This window comes from Neopsephotus bourkii, unplaced genomic scaffold (genome assembly GCF_033783945.1).
Source record: "Neopsephotus bourkii isolate Nb327-2 ecotype Australia unplaced genomic scaffold, CSIRO-AGI_Nbou_v1 NB_1765, whole genome shotgun sequence".
Lineage (NCBI taxonomy): Eukaryota > Metazoa > Chordata > Aves > Psittaciformes > Psittacidae > Neopsephotus > Neopsephotus bourkii.
Window position 1 is genome coordinate 4,594,770 of NW_026902239.1, and position 20,658 is coordinate 4,615,427.

Consider the following 20,658-nt stretch of genomic DNA (forward strand, 5'->3'; position numbering starts at 1 on the left):
ATGGGCAGCGACATCTCACACCATGTCACCTAAGACTCTGTCCAACCTGGCCTTGGACACTGCCAGGGATGGAGCATTTACCACTTCTTTGGGCAACCTGTTCCAGTGCCTCACAACCCTCACAGCAAAGAACTTCCCTTGTTTAAGTTTAAACCCAGTACCCCTTGTCCTGTCACTACAGGACAAGTGAAGAGTCCCTCTCTGGCATCCTTGCAGGCCCTCTTCAGATACTGGAAGGCTGCTATGAGGTCTCCACGCAACTGAGAAACAAGAAAATGGAGATTAAAACTGATTGATGATATTAAGAAGAACTAGTTACTGGAACTGAAAAAATGGTAAAAGAGAACTGCCTCTTCTTTAAATATTTCAACAGGGAAACATTTTCCCTGGGGTTTGAAAATCCTTCTACTATATGCATAAGGAGAAATATACGGAAATACTTTCCTTGCTGGTAACTCCTTTTAAATTCCTGCAGCAAGGCTAGGGGTATAAATTTAGAGAAAAATTCTTCTGGGAAACAGCGCACTAGGAAAGTGATTATCCTGTTGGTAGGAAGGAGCAATGGTGGCAGGACGGATGCAGCAGGACTTTTGCTGCATTGTCAAACCAGAATGTCTTCTGCAAACTAAGGAGATTCTTTCAGTCAACTGCTTCTACCAAAGAACTCTGTACACGTCATTCTTTTTTTTTTCCTTTTTTTTTGTTTTTATTAGTTGTCATTCTTCAACATGATGAATACTTACAGCAGTATGTTAAAAAAGATACAGTTAAGTCTCTTGGCATCACTGCATAGCAGTCACAGCATTTTCACACAATCTAGTGCTTCCTTTCAGAATGATGCATATGGCATATATACGCACATATGGGGGCTGCTTCTTGGTCCCTGTGAAGTTGGTGGGACCAGTTTTTGGCCCATAGAGTTGTATAAGGTATGTGAATATGTATATATAAAATGCTTTACAATAAACATGACATATACAATCTTGAATTCCAAGATAAGCAGAATATATTTTACATCCAAGTCAAACTTACGCTCCGTACTTTCATGTACCTAAAATATTGTATGGATTATAGAAACAAATAATAGAATAATACTTTGCACCAATCAAAGTAATTTGAATACATATTTATGGCATAAAGCTTGCCTTGAGTTGTATTTTAGAGTGGCTTTTTTGGATTTGAAGATCCTAATTCAATTTTAATTATTGATTCTTATGGGCCATGAGTGAGGGATTGTGGTGTCAAGAGGTGAATGGGTGTACTTTATGGACAACTCAGATGAGTGACTCAAAATATAAGGCTATAAGCCTGAAGACTGTAACTACTTGACTGTTTTTCCTTTCTGACGAGAGTCCATTTGGAAGAGCTGGTATGCATTCTGTCTGTTTTGTTGGAAATTTTTAATAACAATTTTAACCACAGACTGGAAAACCTGGTGAGATAGCTATGCAGTGTGAAACAGGCGTATCTCATTTACTGTGGTAGCAGCCTTCTCACTGATCATTTTTGGAGACTTATTTTCTTCATGAAAAACAGTAGTTTATAAAAAATAATTGACCTGTGTCATAGATCAGGTTAGATACAACTGAAGATCATACAGTTTGTTTATGGTTATTTTTTCCCCTCCATAGACCCTATTTAATCTCAGCTACTTTTCTCTCCATTTCTGTATTTCAAAGGTATGCATTTCCAATAGTTCTTCCTCCCCCTTTCCCCCCCTGCTTTTATCTGGCGGTTGGAACATTGGCTTTTAAAAACCCAAAGGTTGGTAAAATCTTTAGCAAAAATACATATGTATTCATTACTTTAACCAGCCTAAAGTCTAACTTATCACCACTTTATTATTATAATTTCTGTAATTTATACAGAATTTGCCTCTTGGATAGTGTGAAATCTGCATTTTAAGTAACTAGGTTTAATCAAATTACTTGTATGGGGCAAGCATTTCAAGCTCCTATTTTTAGCAGTTTTCTGCTTCTTTCCTAATATGAAAAACCTACCCAGGTTTTAAAGCTTCAAAATATTTTAGCTGCACTGTCCCATTAAGAAAGGAAAATAATTTACAAGGGCTTTATGTAAAGTGGCTAATAGGGCTAGCAAGACAGAAATCTGTATTATCTACATAGGTGTTTTTCTATTATGTGGCTCTAGCATTCTGTTGGCATCCTGGGAAGAAATCCCAGTACAGACATGTTCTCGAAACTAGAGAATACCAAATATGTATCACGACTGTGTATACTGAGCACCAGTGTTGTTGGGTTGGCTGTATCGGGTATGGTTTGGCTTCTGCAGGAAATCGGGTGGTAACATTCTGTATTACAGACCCTAGTGAACCTGGCTGCCAGGCATCTGCTGCCAGTGCCTAACTTTTCAGCACACCTGACACAAACTGGCCCAGACCCAAACTTGAGTAATGGGTTTGGCTCACAAGTACAGAAGCATTTCTGGAGCCGCACTGAACCTATTTCAAGCATTGCTTCCTTAGGGTGATTGAAATCTAGCAAGTGTGTTCAGTGCACCAAAAAACCCCAGAACCTGCTCATTTCATGAGAAGCTTTTCAAAGTTGGTAAGTTTTAACTTGGTAAGTGCAGCCATGTAATGCATCCTTTAGGCTCTAGTTACAGGTCTTAGTTTTATTGTAGCTGTAACAGAAGTTCATTTCTACCTAAGCTTTTCTGTTGGGCTCATTTTCTGGAAGCTTCTCAGAAACAGCTTAACATCTGTCAAGAGCTTTTTATGCTGCTAGACACTAGGTTTGTTTAACAAAACTTCAGAAGGTTTCAAAAAGAAAATGGCTTCCATTTTTTTTAGTCAAAAGACAAAACAAGGGAAATTACATCCTTTTGTATGTACTTAAGTGCTTCTAAGCAGCATTTTACACTGCTTGGATATCATCCTAATAATTGTCCTAAATCTGTCAGAAGACAAAATACACATAAAAAGCTTCAAAGTGGTAATGCTTCCACCCCCACCATTAGGTGGTTAAAAAGACATTTATACCCTGTAGTTAGAAATAATTTTATTCTACCACAACTCTGTCTCTTTGCTTGGCATGGTGCTTCTAATATGTGAGTCCCATTTAGAAGAGGGAGGAAGAAGAAGGTTTTCTACTGCTGATAGCTTACAGAACAGTAGAGAAAAAAAAATTGTTCTCAGGATGCTTTGTGTTCTCACAGTGACTTCCATCTTCCTGCTTCACTGGATTTCAGTCTCTTTCTCTAAAGATACATGGCCAATGAATTAGTAGAGTAAAATATTCTTTACCAAAACTTACTTACGCTTTTTATTTTCCTTTAAACATATTAGTCACATTATAAGCACTTTGTCTAATCAAGTCAATATTCCCTGTAACTGAGAAAAATTATATTGTGTTTCCCCTTGCATGCCTATGAGTAAATACTAATTTTCTCAAACATCAACTTAAATAGCTCTTTCTTTGTTGGCCTCTACCAGGTATTCACATCTAGATGTGACTACATGGCCGTATCTGCTAATTCTTTTGGAAAACAACTATACAGGTTTGATGTACTGGGGCTTTCCAACACCACCATACTTTACCTGAATGTAATTAGTTTTTCTGGGGGCAGAGAAGAAGGGGACAATTGCTTTGGTGGAATGCAGTAGTGTCTGAGAATACAACCTCATTGAAATGATGGAAGCTTAAGTAAAGTTTTATGAAGACTATTCCAGCTGAGGTTGTTCATGGCATAGATAACGCCATGGATCTTTCACAAGCACAAGACTATAGAAAATTCCTCAGCTGCTATGATTGTTAAGAGGGTTTTTCTTGATACTCAGACGACAACACATTTTTTGCCTTCATTGAGACTAATCTAAAAGTCAGTTGAAGTATTTTTTTTAATGAAAAGAAAAATACAAATGCATTCTGATGCTGGCAATCTAAGGAGGGAATGTAGGGAAACATCTCTCAAGAAAACAATTGGACTCCAGGATTATTAAGACTGCTATGCTTTGTAGACCACTAAGCTATTTAATAAAAAATCAAGCTCTTGAATAAATGATCATCAGGTCGAACTGTTAAATTATGTGGTGGTATTGTCGGGTTTTTTTTTTTTTGTTTGTGTTTGTTTTAACTTAAAAATACAGGCTCTGTGAAACTTTTGCCTAGGCCAAATGTGCAAGGTGCCATGGATTAAAACACTGACCCATATGGAATGTGTTTGAAGTTTTCAAGAAGTTATCCTGCCAGACTTCATTCCTTAATGACCTTTGATACTCCTTGGGTAGTGGAAAGGCAGTTCATAATCATATTTTGTGATCATATGATTTTGGCAGCTATCAGAAGATGAATTATGCTAAAAGTTAAGGCTTTTATCCACAAACAATTGGTGTATATTAATAAACTCTATACCATATTTACAAATGCTTTCTCTTGTATTAAAACTAACAGTATTCTGTTCACAGTGCCAATGTTTTTACAGGTAACAATCCCACAGTACTCCAGTATTTTGGCATGGGAATCAGTAGCGCTTTGTATTTACAGAAAATGTACACATATTAATATAAACATGTTACTTGAAACAGTACTCAAAAGATAGATCTGTTTGTGTTTCAAAGGTTTAGACTGTACAACACCTTCCCTTTTGGTTGCGAGGGAATACTGTTCCTTGCAATGAGAAGATGCCATCTTTTTATCCAAAGTGGCATAAAAATGCTTACCAAAATGAGCCTTGTTACACTGGAGTTGTGTATACAGAGAGAAACTTCAGTCCAAGGTTTATAGGTCTTGTTTAGTGCACAGAATACAAAAGTTAAAAAGGTTTTTGTTTTAATTACTAAAATAACCAGACTCTCTCTGCCCTCTGTGAGTGCTGTCTCACTCAGCCAGTGTCCTCTAGATGCTGAAGATGCTGGTGGTTTAATGTGCAGCCCAGCTGCCAGCTTGGAAAGCGTACAGTGCTCTGGGCCTATATACATATGTCACAGTATGACTCGTGGTAAATGACTTTATAACCAAGGGTGCCTCTAGTTCCCCTGTTCTCTAAGGAATCTTCCCTGCTTCATGGCAGCCATAACCAGCCCAGCTTCAGTACTGCTGACTGGGACTCTGCATTCAGGCAGTTTGTGATCAGAAGTGATGAATGGCATTAGGCATGCACAGAATGAAGAGAGGGGAGAGGAACATGAAGGAGATCCAGAAGTGAACCCAGCAGAACCGCGGGCTTGTTCGCAGTGATCCTTACAGCTTCCGCTTTGCCATTTCTTCCCTTTCCATGGTCTTGACAACAGGCTTCTAGCTCCTCAGGGTTTTGTTTGCTGCTGTGATCAAGACAGAGATAGCAGTGCTATGAAGAAAAGTGCAAAGCTGCCACTAAGGAGTCTCTTCTTCATTCAAAGTCTGTTCTTGGCTGCCAGTCACTTGACCTGAGTGGTCATTGCTCCTACTACTGCTGTGTTGTTTGTGGAGCAAACTCCTCCACTTGGCCTTGTTCCTCCTGAGATGGTTTAGCATGTTTTCAGATAGGGGGGTATTGCCTGTAAACTGGGCCCACCTTTCAAAGAGTGGCTCTACAATGTACGTCATGAACCCTGGTAAAACAAACAAAGGACAGCAGGTGAGGAATAAATTCATCCCATGAGCGCATTGCCCCACAGAATGTCTCAAGAGGATACAGCAATGTAAGCGGCAAAGCCCTGACTAGAAGTAACAATAAAGCCGCAAGCAGTCATCAGTTCCTTTTGAGATGCACAGCTTTTGACCAGCCCATATGACAAAATGTGGCTGTATATGCATGTGTGACAATACAGTCTGCGAGAGACAGCATCTTTCTCTGAGGAGATTTCAGACTAGAAAGCAACCAGTACTCAGTCACACACCGGCTGCAATTTTTCTTCACAGATATTAGAATGGCCCCCTTTTTGCCTATACAATGACTCCTTTGTCTTTCAATTGCATATTTGGCTTGGGTAAGGTTTATTTTTTAATATTTTGTTTAGAATGTGAATTGTGACTCTTATGATACCTGCAGCTCTTATTGTTAAAACAACTAGATGGGGGAAGTTTCTCTTTGAGCTTGTGCCATACTGAGATGAGGTAGACATGGAGAGAAGAGAATGGAACTAATACTTACCGATCTGTATGCTTGGTATTGTATCTTTCTGTTGATTACAAAGGGGGCTTATTTCCAGTTCAAATTTTTGTTCCAGGTCACCTGCAGGGAAAAAGAAGGGAAGGTAAATTTATGCCACTTTCATCTCCTCTCCATACCTATACCAGATATTTACAGTGACTGCAACTGTGTGGATTTGATCAGCTGGAATGTTACACCAATGACAACCACATTAAATGTCTAAATACTTTTCTTTTTTTTTTACATTTTCTTTTTAGGTCTCAGAGAAACTGAGTATCCATACAAAGAAAAATTTTTCTAAGGAAAGATGACTTTTGAATGAACACTAAATCCACTGCTGGCAGTCCACAGCTGTGTGTGCACTAACAAATAAGGGCCAGAACATGGGGTTAGGCAGCTTGTGTTTATGTGTCAAGAACTATGGAATTCAAGTTATATATGTGGAAGAAGGATGAAATTAGAAGTTTGATTTATTACTGTGGTGTACCTGGTTATCAGGGCTATGCCTATGCTATTGCATAGTTTTGACTTAAATGCTAGTGTGCTTATTCAGGTTCTATAGCCCCGTATAGAATACGAGAATACCATGTGCACTTTTAAGCCTTGCTTTTCCTCTCTCTGCAGCATGCAATTTCTTCTTAAATGTGAGGGGAAATTTTCAATTAGATATTTAGAAAATATCAGGGAAACACTTTTGGCTTCCCAAACAATCAAAATCAACAATTGAGCAAAACAGACAAAATAACAGTTTGTCACGTTTCCAAATGTGCAGTTCAACTGTCTTCCTTTTCTCCTCTAAAAATATTTGATTGAAAAAAAGAGTGTCTCCACTCCAGTGGACACATAACCCCATTGATGCCCCCTCTATAGGTATTCTGAGTTGAAAATGGTTGACCTGTCTGGCTCAAAGTGTATCAATATATTCTTGTCTTCGACGGGTCATTTAGTTGACAGGAGTAAGGTTTTTCCTTTGCATGGTAAGAACTTAAATGATGGTCAGTTTTCTTACGCTTCAAGTTGCTATAAAAGTAACTGCATGAATTAGTTGCTGAGAGCTTTCATGCTGGGGAAAGCCTTCCAAGCAATTTTAAATCCTCATCAGAGAAACTGGTCGTTAATGTTGCTTAGATATTAGCCATTTTCTTGAATCAATCTTTAATTGTTTCTCGCCAGTTCCAATTTTATATAAACAGACCAAGTTGCATTACTTACCTCATGTTCCTAATTGACTTAAAAAATCTGAGAACAAGCTAAAGTATTTTTCTAGGAAAAGTTTGTGTTAGGAGCTGCTGTAGGCATCAGGTGCTCCCTGGAATGTACCTCAGTTGTGTATTTTATTTGCTAATAGAGCTAGTGTAGATGCACTAGATGACTGGACGATAAGGATGAGAGTCTCTATTAGAATGGCATTAGAAATGCTTCATACAAAAGATGTTAAAACTTTGTATGCCTTCCAGAAGGAAGATTTAACAAGGCACTAATTGTGGTATTACCTGCCCCATCTGTAATTAAAACGTAAGTGCTACGGTTTTAAAATCTTTAACTTGATGACAAAAAGCCCAGCATTGTTTGTAAGGGGGAAGAGAGGTCTACAATACCTCTATTTACAATATTTAGATACCACATTTTAAAGTGGTATCTAAATACACGGTAGTTAATACTGATTTTATATCACTTACCAGGATTATCCAGCCAGCAGTGATAGTCAGACCACAGTTTCTGTATATTGTCCCACATGAATGCTTTTTCTCCCTGTTATGCCTCTAACTGGCCTCATATGCTCCAGTGCCCCCTTTAGGAGGTATATATTTTAGATACTATACCAATAAATCTTGAGTCCTGGGGAAAAACCTCTTTGTAAGAGTTGTGAGTGCTTCCTTTCTCAGCGTGGTCCCTCAATACACTCAAGGTGAGGTATCGCACAACTGGGGCCTTGTCCTCATGAGCTGGATATTGATTACACATCTGACTGAATAAACTTGCATCTGGCAAATTGCTTATGTCGCCTCAAAAGCATCAAAGGCAAAGACATTTCACCAGCGTAAATTGACACTGGCTGTACATTAACTTACTGATCTATTTGTCCTTGTTATGGACTAACTGTACCAGGTACCAGCTCTCATGTGGCTTAATTGCATACTGCAGAATTTGAAATGAACTGTGTGCTCTTCCAGTGTTAGTGCCACTTGCCTTTGGCTCTCAGGATGCTCCAAACAAAGAATTTAGCAGTGATTAAACTCTGCTGCACCCCGTGTTGTAGCACAGCATGCCCTTGCCTATGCACATAGTGCCAAATGGTGTAATTACTGTGTTTCAAAAAAATCCCTGCTTGACTGCGCTCTCTGCAGGGGTTTGAAAATATTTGCAATAGGTCCTAGCCGAGCTTTGGCTTGTCTGCTTTGGCCCTTTCAACAGCGTGCTGGGAAACGCGTTTGAACCCTTTCTCTGCATTTGTAGGCAGAAGAACATGTCATATTTGGGAAACAGCGAGGGTAAGGCTCCCATCAGAGCTGTGGCAGGAGCATGAAAAGCGAGATAAAACATGACGGACAGCAGCAGGATTATCATGCAGTGTAGCCCTGGTGCTGTTCCAGCTCAGAAACACTAATGGTCAGAGAAGAATACAGCTGTGGGCTCTCTAGCTGAATTCAAGCACTGAGGCACAGCAGAGTTTTCCCTCCCTCCTGACACTGCTACAGGAGCAGTGAGGGCAAAGAAATACTTGATGCTCTTCTACCTCTTCTCACTTCTAAAATGAGGCAGAGTTTCTCTTCAACAGCTTGTTCTTGAGGGACATCTGAAGGAAAACTGGGTAAGCTGAATGCTACCAATGCATTGCCAGACAGAAAGCCTGGCAGGCCAAGGAGAAAGGGACTGCCACGTGTGAAGGGGCTGACCTTGCCGGTAAAACTCTTCGCAGACCCGTTCGCTCCACTGTTTGCTCAGATCCCAGAGCCGGCAAGGGTTGCAAATGTCAGCGCACTTGAGCGCAATCTGAAAGCGAGGAAAATAGATTAGTGGTGAGGAAATATGTGACTGTCCAGCAGTGCTTCAGCAGTCAGTCTGCAGTCATTAAACTCCCAAACCTCAGCAGTGATGTTGGAAAGGGTTAAGATCACCTTTTAGAGAGACAGCCTCACCCAAATATGCCTTGTGAAGAAAAAGCATTTATTTAAGCAGCAAACAAAACTTTCATTCAGCCCTCTGCTTTACTGTAGTGAGAACAAGAGGAGGGCCAAATTCCAAGGCTGCAAAGTGTTTTGGCTATTTCTTGCACGGAGTAAGCCAAACAAAAAAGCCTCAGGCTGGCTCCAGCTGACTGCCTGGCTCAGTACCTATGGCTGATGACAAGGAAGGGAAGAGCCAAGCTGGTGTATTTGGGCATCATTTCTCTGTGGTCTCAGTGAGTGACCTTGTATCTCACTTCAATTACGCTTCATCTTAATGTCTGCATATTTCTGTTTACAAAACAAAGCACAGGGCTCTCTGTACTACCCCTGGCTTGGTTTCACTTAGTTAACTGGTACTTTTAAGTGCGTTGCAGGAGAATGAGTACAGGATGGCAAGAGGTTTTTAAAATCAAGTAACTGCTTCAGAAAAGTAAACCATGTAATAGTCCATCTTACTGCCTAAGAACAAGATGTCATGTGCCTCGTTTCTTCACTGGACACAGTCAGTTACCCTGACAGAGGTCAGAAATCATTCTGGCACCCAAGAGGAAAACATAAGAAATATCTCCTGTATAAATTCAGACCTGAAAGCTGGAGGAGGGAAGTCTCCAAGTCACTTTTCTCCCCTGATTAAACTGATTAGCCTTGATGTTATTGTCACTAGGACTTTTACTGTCACAAGGACCTTTCAAACACTCTTTAATTTATCCTGATCAACATTTTTTGCATTTTTTTCTTTTCTTCTTCCACAACGAGTCCACTAAATAAGTGAATCTCACCATGTCTGTGCCCCAGTTCCTATCTTCAAGAAAACACATAAGAAACTTTCTGCCATAGTTAAGATCTGTAATCCCTCTGCATTTGCATTTGCGCAGCTTTCTTGCCTGATCTGTCCAGAAATATGATATGTGCATTATCCTGCCCTGCATAGTCCATTCAGAAATCTGACAGAAGACTGGGTTGGACGGAGAACAGGTGAGTAGATTACTACATTTCCAAAGCTTCTGGAGGTGGAAGGATTAACATATCAGTATTTCCTTCCTTGCAATTGGCACCTTTCCTGTAACCTCGACAAATTTATAACATGTAGATGTTTGTTTTATAAATGATGATTACTTAAACTCCTTTATGTATTTAAGAATGAAATTAATGTTGTTTCTCCAAAGAAGCAGGTATATGCAGCTATTTTAGTCAAAAAAATGCTTCATTAGGTAGAGTTTTATTCTGAAGAGCCCGTTAATGACCACAGCTTAACCAGAAGAACCAGCCTGAATGTATCTGATTTCTGAATAAAACATGGTTTCTTCATTAGCTGGGTAGATCCATTGGAGAAGCACCTGCTGCCATGGCAACAGCTGTCTCTGCAGAGGCAGCTTCCAAGCATCCATCCCAGGAACAGGGTTGGGCATGTGGTGTCAGGCTGGCTTGGAAAGAACACAGACAAGGGGGCTCTCCTGCACAGTGCTAGCAAATAACACCAGTGGGGCAGTGTCCGCAGAAGAGAGAATGTGATTGAAGCATTATCTGGCAAGAGAAACAGTGGTCTGGCAATAAAATAATAGCTTATCTTCATTTCCCAGCAATTGACACTCTCCTCTATCTGTGCATGCACAGCTTTTTAACTGCAGGAAATTACATAAGGAAGTAGTGGAGGTGCCTTATGCTTGCCTGACATGCTGGGTGGCAGATGGAAAGTGTTTATGGTGGTAGGTGAGGAGATGATGATGTCCAGGCACACTATTGTATCGCTATTCTAACACATACTAGGAGCTACTGTGACTTGAGAAATTAATAAAAAATGAGAATGGAAAAATATTTTTTTGACATTACCTGAAGCATAAAATGTCTGTCTTGAGCATCCTCCAGCCTCAAATCCTGATTGTCGAGGTGAGATTTCAGACGGATCAGAAACTCATTCTGCCTGTTGATGTCTGTTGCCAGGATCAGGGAGCCCAATTGCTGCTCGATGTCCTGTCTACAGTTAAGGAAAATAATCCCCTTCAATCACCAAACCACTAGCTCAAAACAATCTGCTACAAATCAGAGCTACCATAAAGCTTCTCTTTCTTTATGGATCCAATCCGATCTCTTTGGTCAGTCTCTACTGGGATCTGTGGGGCACGACTGATCTAACTGCCTAAATGGGTTCAGAAGGGATAACTGAAGAAAAATGCCTGTTGGCATAGCTGGTTCTGAAAGCTTCTGAAAAGTGCTAGGGAAGTGAAAAAACTCCAAACAAACCCAAACCACAAAAAGAAACCAAAACCAACAAACCCAAAACAACAGGATAATGCGTCTAGAAAAATGGTCACATCTTAGATGCTCAGAGCTAGGTGGTGAATACTGCAGCCTTGAAGTTTTGAAGGACTAGACTGAAGTCCTTTAAAGTACGACTGAAGTTATTGGTCTGGTGCAAAGGATTTCTAGAGGGATATGGAGCTTACTGCTTGTTTATATTCTCAGTAAGGTCACCTGTGACTAAAATTTAGTATTGCAGGTTGTTCACCGGCTCAGTCTGTACTCCTAACACTGCACAAAACCAGCACGTAAGAAGTTAGCATCAACCTGGCCAAGGTGCACGTTGCTGCTTTTTTTTTTTTGCTTCACTTGAAAAGATGGTGAAGACTGAACCACACCTCCTCAGTCAGGTGTGGAAGTCCTGAGCAGTGCTGATGCTACTTGACCAACTGCTTTATTTTTCTATTTCATGTTTTTTAATACCTAAATCTTTCCATAATTGTTGGTGCTATGTAAAATGAAAAATACCAACAATGGGCCTGAAAAGGTCGTTCCTGCTGTGACTCCCAGTGTTCCTTGCCCTGACCGTGGCAATTCTTGTGCTGCAGAAGTGGCGAGGTCTTAGAAAATAGTGCTGCTGTATAACTTTGTCTCAGGATTTCTTACTGGCACAAAGAGGGGGCAGTCAATTCAGCCTACTCTGAAGCCTGGGCCTCTGCCATTGTCCTTCTAAGAAGAGTAAAGGAAGCCACAGGCTAGCTTCAGTGATGCAATTCTTCCCGTGGACACTTACGTCACCTCCTTAGGCAGATGGGCGAGGAGCCGTGACTCTCGAAGCATGCCTATCGTTGACCGCCAGTGATGATTTTCCAGCACTGAAACGTTCTATGGAGGAGTAAAGGGAATAAATTCAAGGGTTAGGCATGTATCCATGGTACAGACACAGATTTGCTGTATCACAATGCCTAGAGCAGGTTGGAAGTGCTGAACATAAGCCTAAAATGTGTGCTTTTTAGCACGTTTGGACTTGAGGAACTGGTCTGGATTTCCACAGTTAAGAACCTTGTTCTTCCATGTTTCCTAGCTAAGGTCAGCCCTACAGTCCAGTTTTTGAGTCCTGCTGTGAACAGAGGAGCTAATCTCATCTGAGTGGGAGGTAGTTTGCATTCTAACAGATTTATTAACAAACTAAAGTGCAAAATCATATTTTTACCTCCTACTGATCCCAGATTGAGTTCTCAACTTCTAGAGTTTGAATACAGAGTGGACAAGAAAAAAAAAAAACAAAAGAAAAGAAAAATAAACTGCCAAATTTCCCCTGGAATAAGGGAACTGGAAGCTGTCTGCAGCTGCTCTGTGAAAGCAAGAAGAGTATCAGTATCACTGAGCATCTGCAGGCTTCAGCAGCTTAGTTTGCAATAAATTTTGAGTCCTTTTTGTTTGTTTGCTTCCAACTAAGTGGAACCAAAGTTAGGTCGGAAAAAATTCCTAAGGAATAGAAACCCAGCTTTCTAGGTTGTCTGTAAATTACAACAAATTGGGTTTCTTGTATCTCATGACTTTATATTACTATCCTAACACACAGTGCATTTGCCAGTCATCACGCATTTAATTCACAGAATACTTTTTACCACTGAACGCCTCCGAAACATCACTTGTTCCAAAACCCCTAACACAATTGTAATTCACAAAAGAATCTGCTTGCTGCAGAGAAGTGGCCCCGTGGAACACCCCTCCAGTGAATGGCAGAGTCCTCATATATCTACAATGTGCCCAGCGTGAGTGAGACAACTGTCACCTAACACTAGGATACTCTCAGGGGAGTTGTGGCATCTGATCCCTGTTTTGGGCAGTTCACGGCTTTTGCGGTAGATAAGCACTGGATTAAAAAAACCCAAACACAATAAAACCTTTTGGGCAGGTAGCAGAGGAAGGACTCCACCCTGTCACTGCCAGCTGGGAAACTAGAGTCAGAATCCCTCGCTCTGGCCACTGTTATTGTCTGGCTCCCTTCTGCAGAGTCCCACAGAGCTGCGGTGTAGCTGTGGTAGTACTGCCTTTCCTGTTGGATGTGACACACAGCTTCCACCTCTTCAAGAATGGCTGAACAGTATTTTCTCCTTGAGGCTTTCCCATCCTCCTTTGTAATTCGGTCAGATCTGGTGACTGTTGGAACACTGAACACTGCCAGCAACCAAGATCCAATCTGGATTTTGATCACCTTGTCAGCATTTTTCTTGAAATTTCATGCTCAAAATTAGTGCAAAGGAGAGACCAAGGCAAGAGCACGAACTGGATTGATTTCTTGTTATGGTATTTTCCACAGTACATTCTGTTGCTTTTGATTTCATACAATCACTGATATGTTGCCTTTGTGTGTGTGGGTTTGGTTTTTGTTTGTTTGGTTTTGTTTGTTTCCCTAACAGAAATCATGGATACTGGGCTAAAAAACAAAACCAACCTCAAAACTTTCCAAACATGCAAAGATTAAGTCCTTTTCCTTGGAAGAGCTGACAGACTCAGAACTCAGGATCAGCTGTGCAATATCTACTTTTGACAGGAATTTTGTTCATCAGCCAACTTAAATATCCCTCTCCTCTTTTTGCCTAAGTACATCAGGATGGACTTTTGCAACCCTAAACTCTGACCAAGAAAAATAAGAGAATGTAATAGGACATAACAACAGATTTTTTGCTTCTTTCACCTCCCCAGTGGAGCTGAATCCTGCTCCCAAGTCACCGCGAGCCCTACCTACCTACCATCTTCCTACCCTAATGTAAATTAGACATATTCTGCCTGACTGTCAGCTTTATTTTTTGGGAAGCCTTACATCTGTTTAAGACAGTGCCTGTATGCATCCGTAGAGGGTAATTCCCCAGTCTGACTGCACCCTTGAACCATTCTGACTGGGGAGATCCCCCTCAGAGCACCGTGTGCCCCCAAGTCCTGTCCAGCATGTCAGTGTTCCTTGCTGGGAGGGAATGCTTCAGCAACAGCTACCTCCACTAGGGAATTGCCTTTCATGGATGCAGTTGCTCTTTGGCCATGCTGAAGGCCAGCCTGAATAGGGCTGTGTGTGTAGACATCCAAGAATTTTCTTGCATCCAACTAATAATTACTCAAAAGAAAAAGCAAACTCAGATATCCATCTCACAGCATTTCAAATTCTGTAAGATTCTGCTCTTTGCCTGTTGCTATAGGGAGAACTTAAACTGAAGCTGCTGCACTGTCTAGTGGAGGAGAGAAAAGGAAAGGTCAAATTAACAAGCAGCAACTGAGCATGAAGTCATATGACTCCCTCTTAAATGCAAGCAACCAGAATCCTTGGAGCTGCTGACAATGATTAGTAGAGTCAGCTATTCCACCTAGGAACACTCTACTGCCTTATTAAGACTAATTGCCATGAGCTAACTGATTGCCTAGGCTGGTGGGGAGAGAACCCATACAGGGAAAGTCTATGTGCCAGCCTGCAGACTGGGGTTCTTAGCTCTGCTTCCTCATAATTTTCTTTCTTTTTTTTTTTAAACTGAGTAGCTCAGGTTTGTTTTAAAGGCTGCATACTGGGAAGCCTCTGCCACATCTACTGCTTAAAACTACTGCACTGCTGTAACACAAGGCTTCAGGACTGTGATGAAAAAATGTTGGGTTTTTTTTTGTTTTTGTTTGTTTGTTTGTTTGTTTTTACTTAGACCATCACATAATCTCCAATCTGTGCTTTTCCCTGAGCCATTCAAACCACCACACTTGACACATTTGGAAAAGACTAATAACTTGAAGAGAAGACTTTCTATTTTCTAGGTACAGAGAAGACTTCCATTTCAATTCAGAGTGGAAGGGAATTTAAATTTCTTTCAATCTGGTCATCTACTCTTAGTCACTGAGCAATTGGATTAGCTGCACAATGTTAAATCCCTGGAAATGATACTTTAATTAGAAATTTAAGTAATGCTTAGTCTGATCAAGGACTTCTCAGTCTCATGCTCTGCCAGGGAGGAGGGGCACAAGAAGGTGGGTGGAAGTAGAGACAGGACACCTGCTTCAAACTAGCCAAAGGGGTATTCCATACCACAGCAAGTCATGCTCAGTGTATAAACTGGGTGGAAGCATCCTGAAGTCCCAGATTGCTGCTCAGGTTGGGCTGGGTATCTGTCAGAGGCTGGTGAGCTTGTATTGTGCCCCACTTGTGTTTATTGCTTGCTTTTCCCTTCCCTTTTTAGTTTCATAGTCTCTCCCCTTGTTACTTCCATAATTATTATTATTATGAGTAGTAGTAGTTTTGTATTATGCTTTATTTATTTGACTGTTCTTATCTCAACCTGTGGGGTTTACATTCCTTCGATTCTCCTCCCCATCCTGCCTGGTGGCAGTGGGGCAAGGAGGGGTTGAGTGAGAGGCTGCATGGTGCTGAGTTACCAGCTGGGCTTAAACCATGACACCTCGTTTTGTGAAATTTTTCTTCCCAGATGTAAAGTTCTAATTTAAATGTACAAACAATCACATGCAAAGAGACACCATAAAGAGATGACCCTTAGCCTCAGTTACTACTGTTTCAGTGGAAGAAGTCTGCCAGCTATGTTTAAACTTACTTTTGTTTGATCATTTTTCTGATTATTCCCAGCACTTCTGTGGCTCTGCTACTTAAAAACCAAAAATACTCAAACTTTTTTGTTTCTGTTTCAAGCACATGTTAAAGCACTAACATTGAGAAGAATATAACTTATTGTTTTCAAGACTATTCACTGAATCTAAATTTCTGACTGGAAACATTTTCAACTAAACTTTTTCCAGCATTGTTATTTTTACTGGCATCCATTTACTGCATGCTACTAAAATCTTCAGAAACAATCTGGGATCAATTTCAGATAAAATAAGTCAAACTTACCACTGAATGTTCCTAAATAGGATACTTATCAGTCACATTTGCTGTTGAAAGATTGCATTTTCTGTATTGTCACTGCCTTTCTAACCAACATTTGAAAGTATATTGAAGCCTAGTTAGCTGAGCAGAAACCACCTTTCCAAGATACTAATATTTTAGCTACATTTATTTCACAATAGTCTGAATTTTCATCCTAATCATATATTACTGTTTCCCACTATGAATTTGAGAGGAGTTGTATACATTTTCAGAGGACCAGGGGTTTTGTGGAATGACTCTACCCACTCCTCTTCCAAGGACTGTTAACATAACCTTGCCAAAGTCCCCAGGCTTAGTCCCTGGCTTCTCTCCCTCCCCACTCAGCTGGCCTGACACTTAGAAAAGACTAGAGCAAAACGCACCAGACACGTGTGTGTATAAATTCATAAGCTGAATCAGCTTGTGATGAGTCACAAAGTTTTAAGTGTCTAAGCACCACTGTGCCCTGGCTGGGGCTTCCATTGTACAGCATACTCCCTTTTCTCAGGTCAGGATAGCTGCATTTCTTATGGGAAAACCCAAACATTGCTTGAGTAGGGAAAAACAAGAGAGAATCTCTTCAAGCAGTAAGCACATCACAGCAAACTCTCAATTTCCTAAGTATGTGTAAAAAGATACATAACTATTAGTGAATCTTCAGTTATTCATCTAAATTTGGGATATTCTGTTTCTGACACCCTGTTACAAAGGATGAAGCTGACTCTTCCAAAGGCTAGAAATCAATACCACCTCCATTTATTAGCTACGAACTACAATCAGTACAACCAAAATTATGGCATTGCTCCAGAATGTATATGTAAGTATAACATATAGAACAGAGATGTGCATACACAGTAACGTATACATGCATGCAAAGATTATACACATAGGACAGCTGTGGATAAAATCCAGAGCTACAGTGATTGCCATAGGCCAGAACTACAAATATACCCAAAAAGGACCACAAAAATCAGGGCAGGATGGGTTCCTTGGTAGTTACTGAGCAAGAGGGTATCTGTTTTTGGTTCAGAAAGTCATCTACCCATGTTTGCCAGAGCTGGGAGGATATATACCAGGTGAAGGATAAATCTACACTTATCTCAGGCCTATGTTTCTTTCTGAGATCTTTTACTGACTGCTGTTAGAAACAGGATAATGGTCTAGACAGCCTGTGGTGTGACTTGGTGTTTAAGTTCTTTCTTTGTATCTCCAGGCACATTAGTGTCTGTCGTGGTTTAAATCCAGCCAGACAGCTTGTTCACCCACTCCCCCCTCTTCTTGCTCTCCCCCTACTCCTGGAGGGACGGAGAGGAGAATCAGAAAGAATGCAACTCCCACAGGTTGAGATAAGAACAGTTTAGTAACTAAGGTATAACACAAATCACTGCTGCTACCAACAATAATAGTAATGGTAAAGGAAATAACAAGGGAAGAGAATACAACACCTCATCACCAGGCGACCGATAACTCGCCCCCCCAGCCCGACCAAGCACTGAACGATACCTTCTCCAACCCTGCAGTCCACCTAGCCCCTCTGGGTAACTCCCAGTTATATCCAGGGCATGATGTGCTCTCATATGGAATACCTCTTTGGTCAGTTTGGGTCAGGTGTCCCGTCTCTGCTTCCTCCCAGCTTCCCTCCTCCCTGGTAGAGCATGAGGCTCACAAAGTCCTTGGCCAAACCAAAACATCATTGTTTTCGGCCCTGCTCTCAGCCCGAAAGTCAAAACACAGCACTGCACCAGCTACCAAGAAAGAGAAAAATGACTGCTACTGCTAAACCCAGGACAGTGTCAATAGCTACAATGTTTCCTTCTGTTTCCTCTATCTTCTTTTTCATTTTCTTTTTCTTTTTTTTTTTAAATTGCAGTATTCATTAAGTGTTTAATTTTACTAGAACCACATGAAGTAAAATTCTTTTGATGCAATGCCAATTTAGAACATGCCTGCTGCTTACTTGCTCACTAAGGAAGAAGAAATACAAATTGTCTCACTATGATTTTGAATCTCTTGCCCACAGTCCCTTACCCCAGATGATCCACAGAAGAAATAACCTAGGCAACCAACTTGGCTTAAACATCCTCAACAAAATCTGATATTTCTACCTTCCTTATCATGTGTATCAGATCTGCTGTTAAGAAGGACACCCAGTGAGGAACTTAACTGAAATTGTCCAGGTTCTGAAGTGCCGGTTGATTTGATCAACATCCCCCTGCCACCACATTTTGGCATTAAAGTTCACTGCAAATTGCTTAGACTCTCCTTGACATCATTTTACGTATTAACAACTTGATGAGCAGTTTTACCTGGTACAGGCTGGCAAGGTGGTGTTTAGTTTTAATCAGAAAGGGTTGGTTGACCCCCGGATGATCCACGTCATGGGCTGCAGCAGCCAGCAGTCCGAGCATGATGTCCGACGGGGTGAGGAAGTTGGCAAGCTGAATCACACACATTAATCACAACAGAACGTGAACAGCAAATACCTGTTTTTTTTCCTTTTGGCAAATAAGGAGATCAGCTGAGATCGTGGCATTGCTCAGTTTTGTAGGCTTTTGTACACAAATGTCAAATATTTAACAAATTTTGTGAACAACATTTTAAAGGTGACGAACAAACATCTATAAAGATATCAGACTATATTACTCATATTTTATCACAGTCTTTCTTATCTCCTCATCATTCATGGCATTATAGGAATTGTTGTTATAGAAGTGCTTGAGCATAGTCTAAAAGCTTCAGTTTAAAAAAGTAAGTATTCTAGCAGATTGGTATACGTTAGCATACATGGTAAGAGCTCTGTTTCACACAGTGTTTAGTAATACCAACAATACATCAGGCTTCATTTTTCTAGTGCAGCACTGTGTTGTAAAATGCAGAGTTTGTAAACTTTTGAAATTTCAAACTTGGCTGTTATCAACTTCAGTTCAAATATAAGTACTTTACTGGAACATAATTTAATTTCCTAGCTGCAGACATCCACATTTGAAAACCTGCCCAGATTTTTTTTCTTCTATACCACTTATCATTCAGAAGCAAATTTTGTTATCACTGGGGAGAAAGAAAAAAAAAAGAAGTCTTGGCATTTTCTGTTTCTCATGGTGATGCAGTTATTACCAGCCTGATGAGTCTGTACAGAGTACAGCATTCTGAGGTGAGAAATGAAAAGCAGTGTGGTATTCTGGATGTTAGCTGTCCTTCACACTTCTTGACAGAAGGCACTTGCAGATCTTGCAGGAGATGGAAATACGAGAAAGCTCTAGCCTGCTCCTGTCCCTTGTTTACCATTACTATATTCTGGCCTAACAATTTGCTAATTCTAGCAGAACTTCCTTTCACCTAAATTAAGCCAGGAAACATTAGCTATATTCTCATACTGTGGCTCAGCATTACACTATTATAGTGCATTCCAGTAACACATAAATCAATGTCACATCCTCGTGTTGTGAGGGCTTGCTGAAGCTGCTGTTCACTCACGCAGAGGATACCCTTGCAATAGACCCAGTCGAAAGGACTGCTGTCCCCTTTTGTGGTGTTGCCCTGCCCGATCTGTTATTTTGAAATACTGGTGTGAAAGGCTTATGTCCTGAGGCACGGGCATGCGTTGCCTTCTGCTGGCTCTGATGGAAGGACTGCAGCCACTGGTGGGGGGCTGGTACACATTGTCATGGCAGCTCATTCAGCATCAGTTTGATACATCACGTGCATGATGTGAAGTGACTAGTATCTTGTTTGAAATGTCTGCAGTCTGCAGCTGACACTGCTATTGACTGGTTGTTGACTTCAAGCCCGCAAACATTTTCTGCTATCTAAAAATAGCTGCTTTTATATATTTTTTTCAATCTTGGGGAAACAAACTGAGAATAATCTGAAAGCAAAATAAGTGTGAAAGGTTGTCATTACCTTGGGCTCCCTCAGATAGCAGTGCATAGCTTGGGTGACATCAGCAGCATGGACAGCATTGTGGTACGGGTTTTGGCTATGGTAATCTTCTTGAACCATAACTGAGAACCAAAACAGAAAACAAAGATCCTTTTGTCTCTGAATACCACAGCCACAAGTGGGAACTGGATTTAAAGTACAATTTGAGGTTTTGCAGTCAACTGCCTAAGGAGTTTCTTCAAATTGCTGTAACTTACTTAGACTGGTGCTCTTATTGGGATACCTTTAAAGAAAAAATGAATGACAGGACTTGTGAGGCCCAAGGGGATATACTGGGTCTAGTTAATAAATCAACTCTTTCTTACCTTAGTGAAGGCTCTC

The 20,658-nt window shown here is 40.7% G+C and overlaps 1 protein-coding gene across 4 annotated transcripts in view; it reads right to left on the minus strand.

The window, feature by feature from the left end:
- Positions 1-1,627: 1,627 nt before the first annotated feature.
- PDE7B (phosphodiesterase 7B) overlaps positions 1,628-20,658 on the minus strand; it is a 176,879-nt gene continuing 157,848 nt past the window's right edge. For all 4 annotated transcript variants that reach the window (XM_061378482.1, XM_061378483.1, XM_061378481.1 and 1 more), the window contains 7 exons: positions 20,299-20,399; positions 18,705-18,836; positions 12,295-12,386; positions 11,094-11,238; positions 8,991-9,087; positions 6,094-6,174; positions 1,628-5,551 (listed from right to left, as the gene is read on the minus strand). In XM_061378482.1, coding sequence (XP_061234466.1) covers positions 5,334-5,551; positions 6,094-6,174; positions 8,991-9,087; positions 11,094-11,238; positions 12,295-12,386; positions 18,705-18,836; positions 20,299-20,399 — 866 coding nt within the window. In that variant the 3' untranslated portion in view covers positions 1,628-5,333. The remainder of the gene's footprint in view (positions 5,552-6,093; positions 6,175-8,990; positions 9,088-11,093; positions 11,239-12,294; positions 12,387-18,704; positions 18,837-20,298; positions 20,400-20,658) is intronic.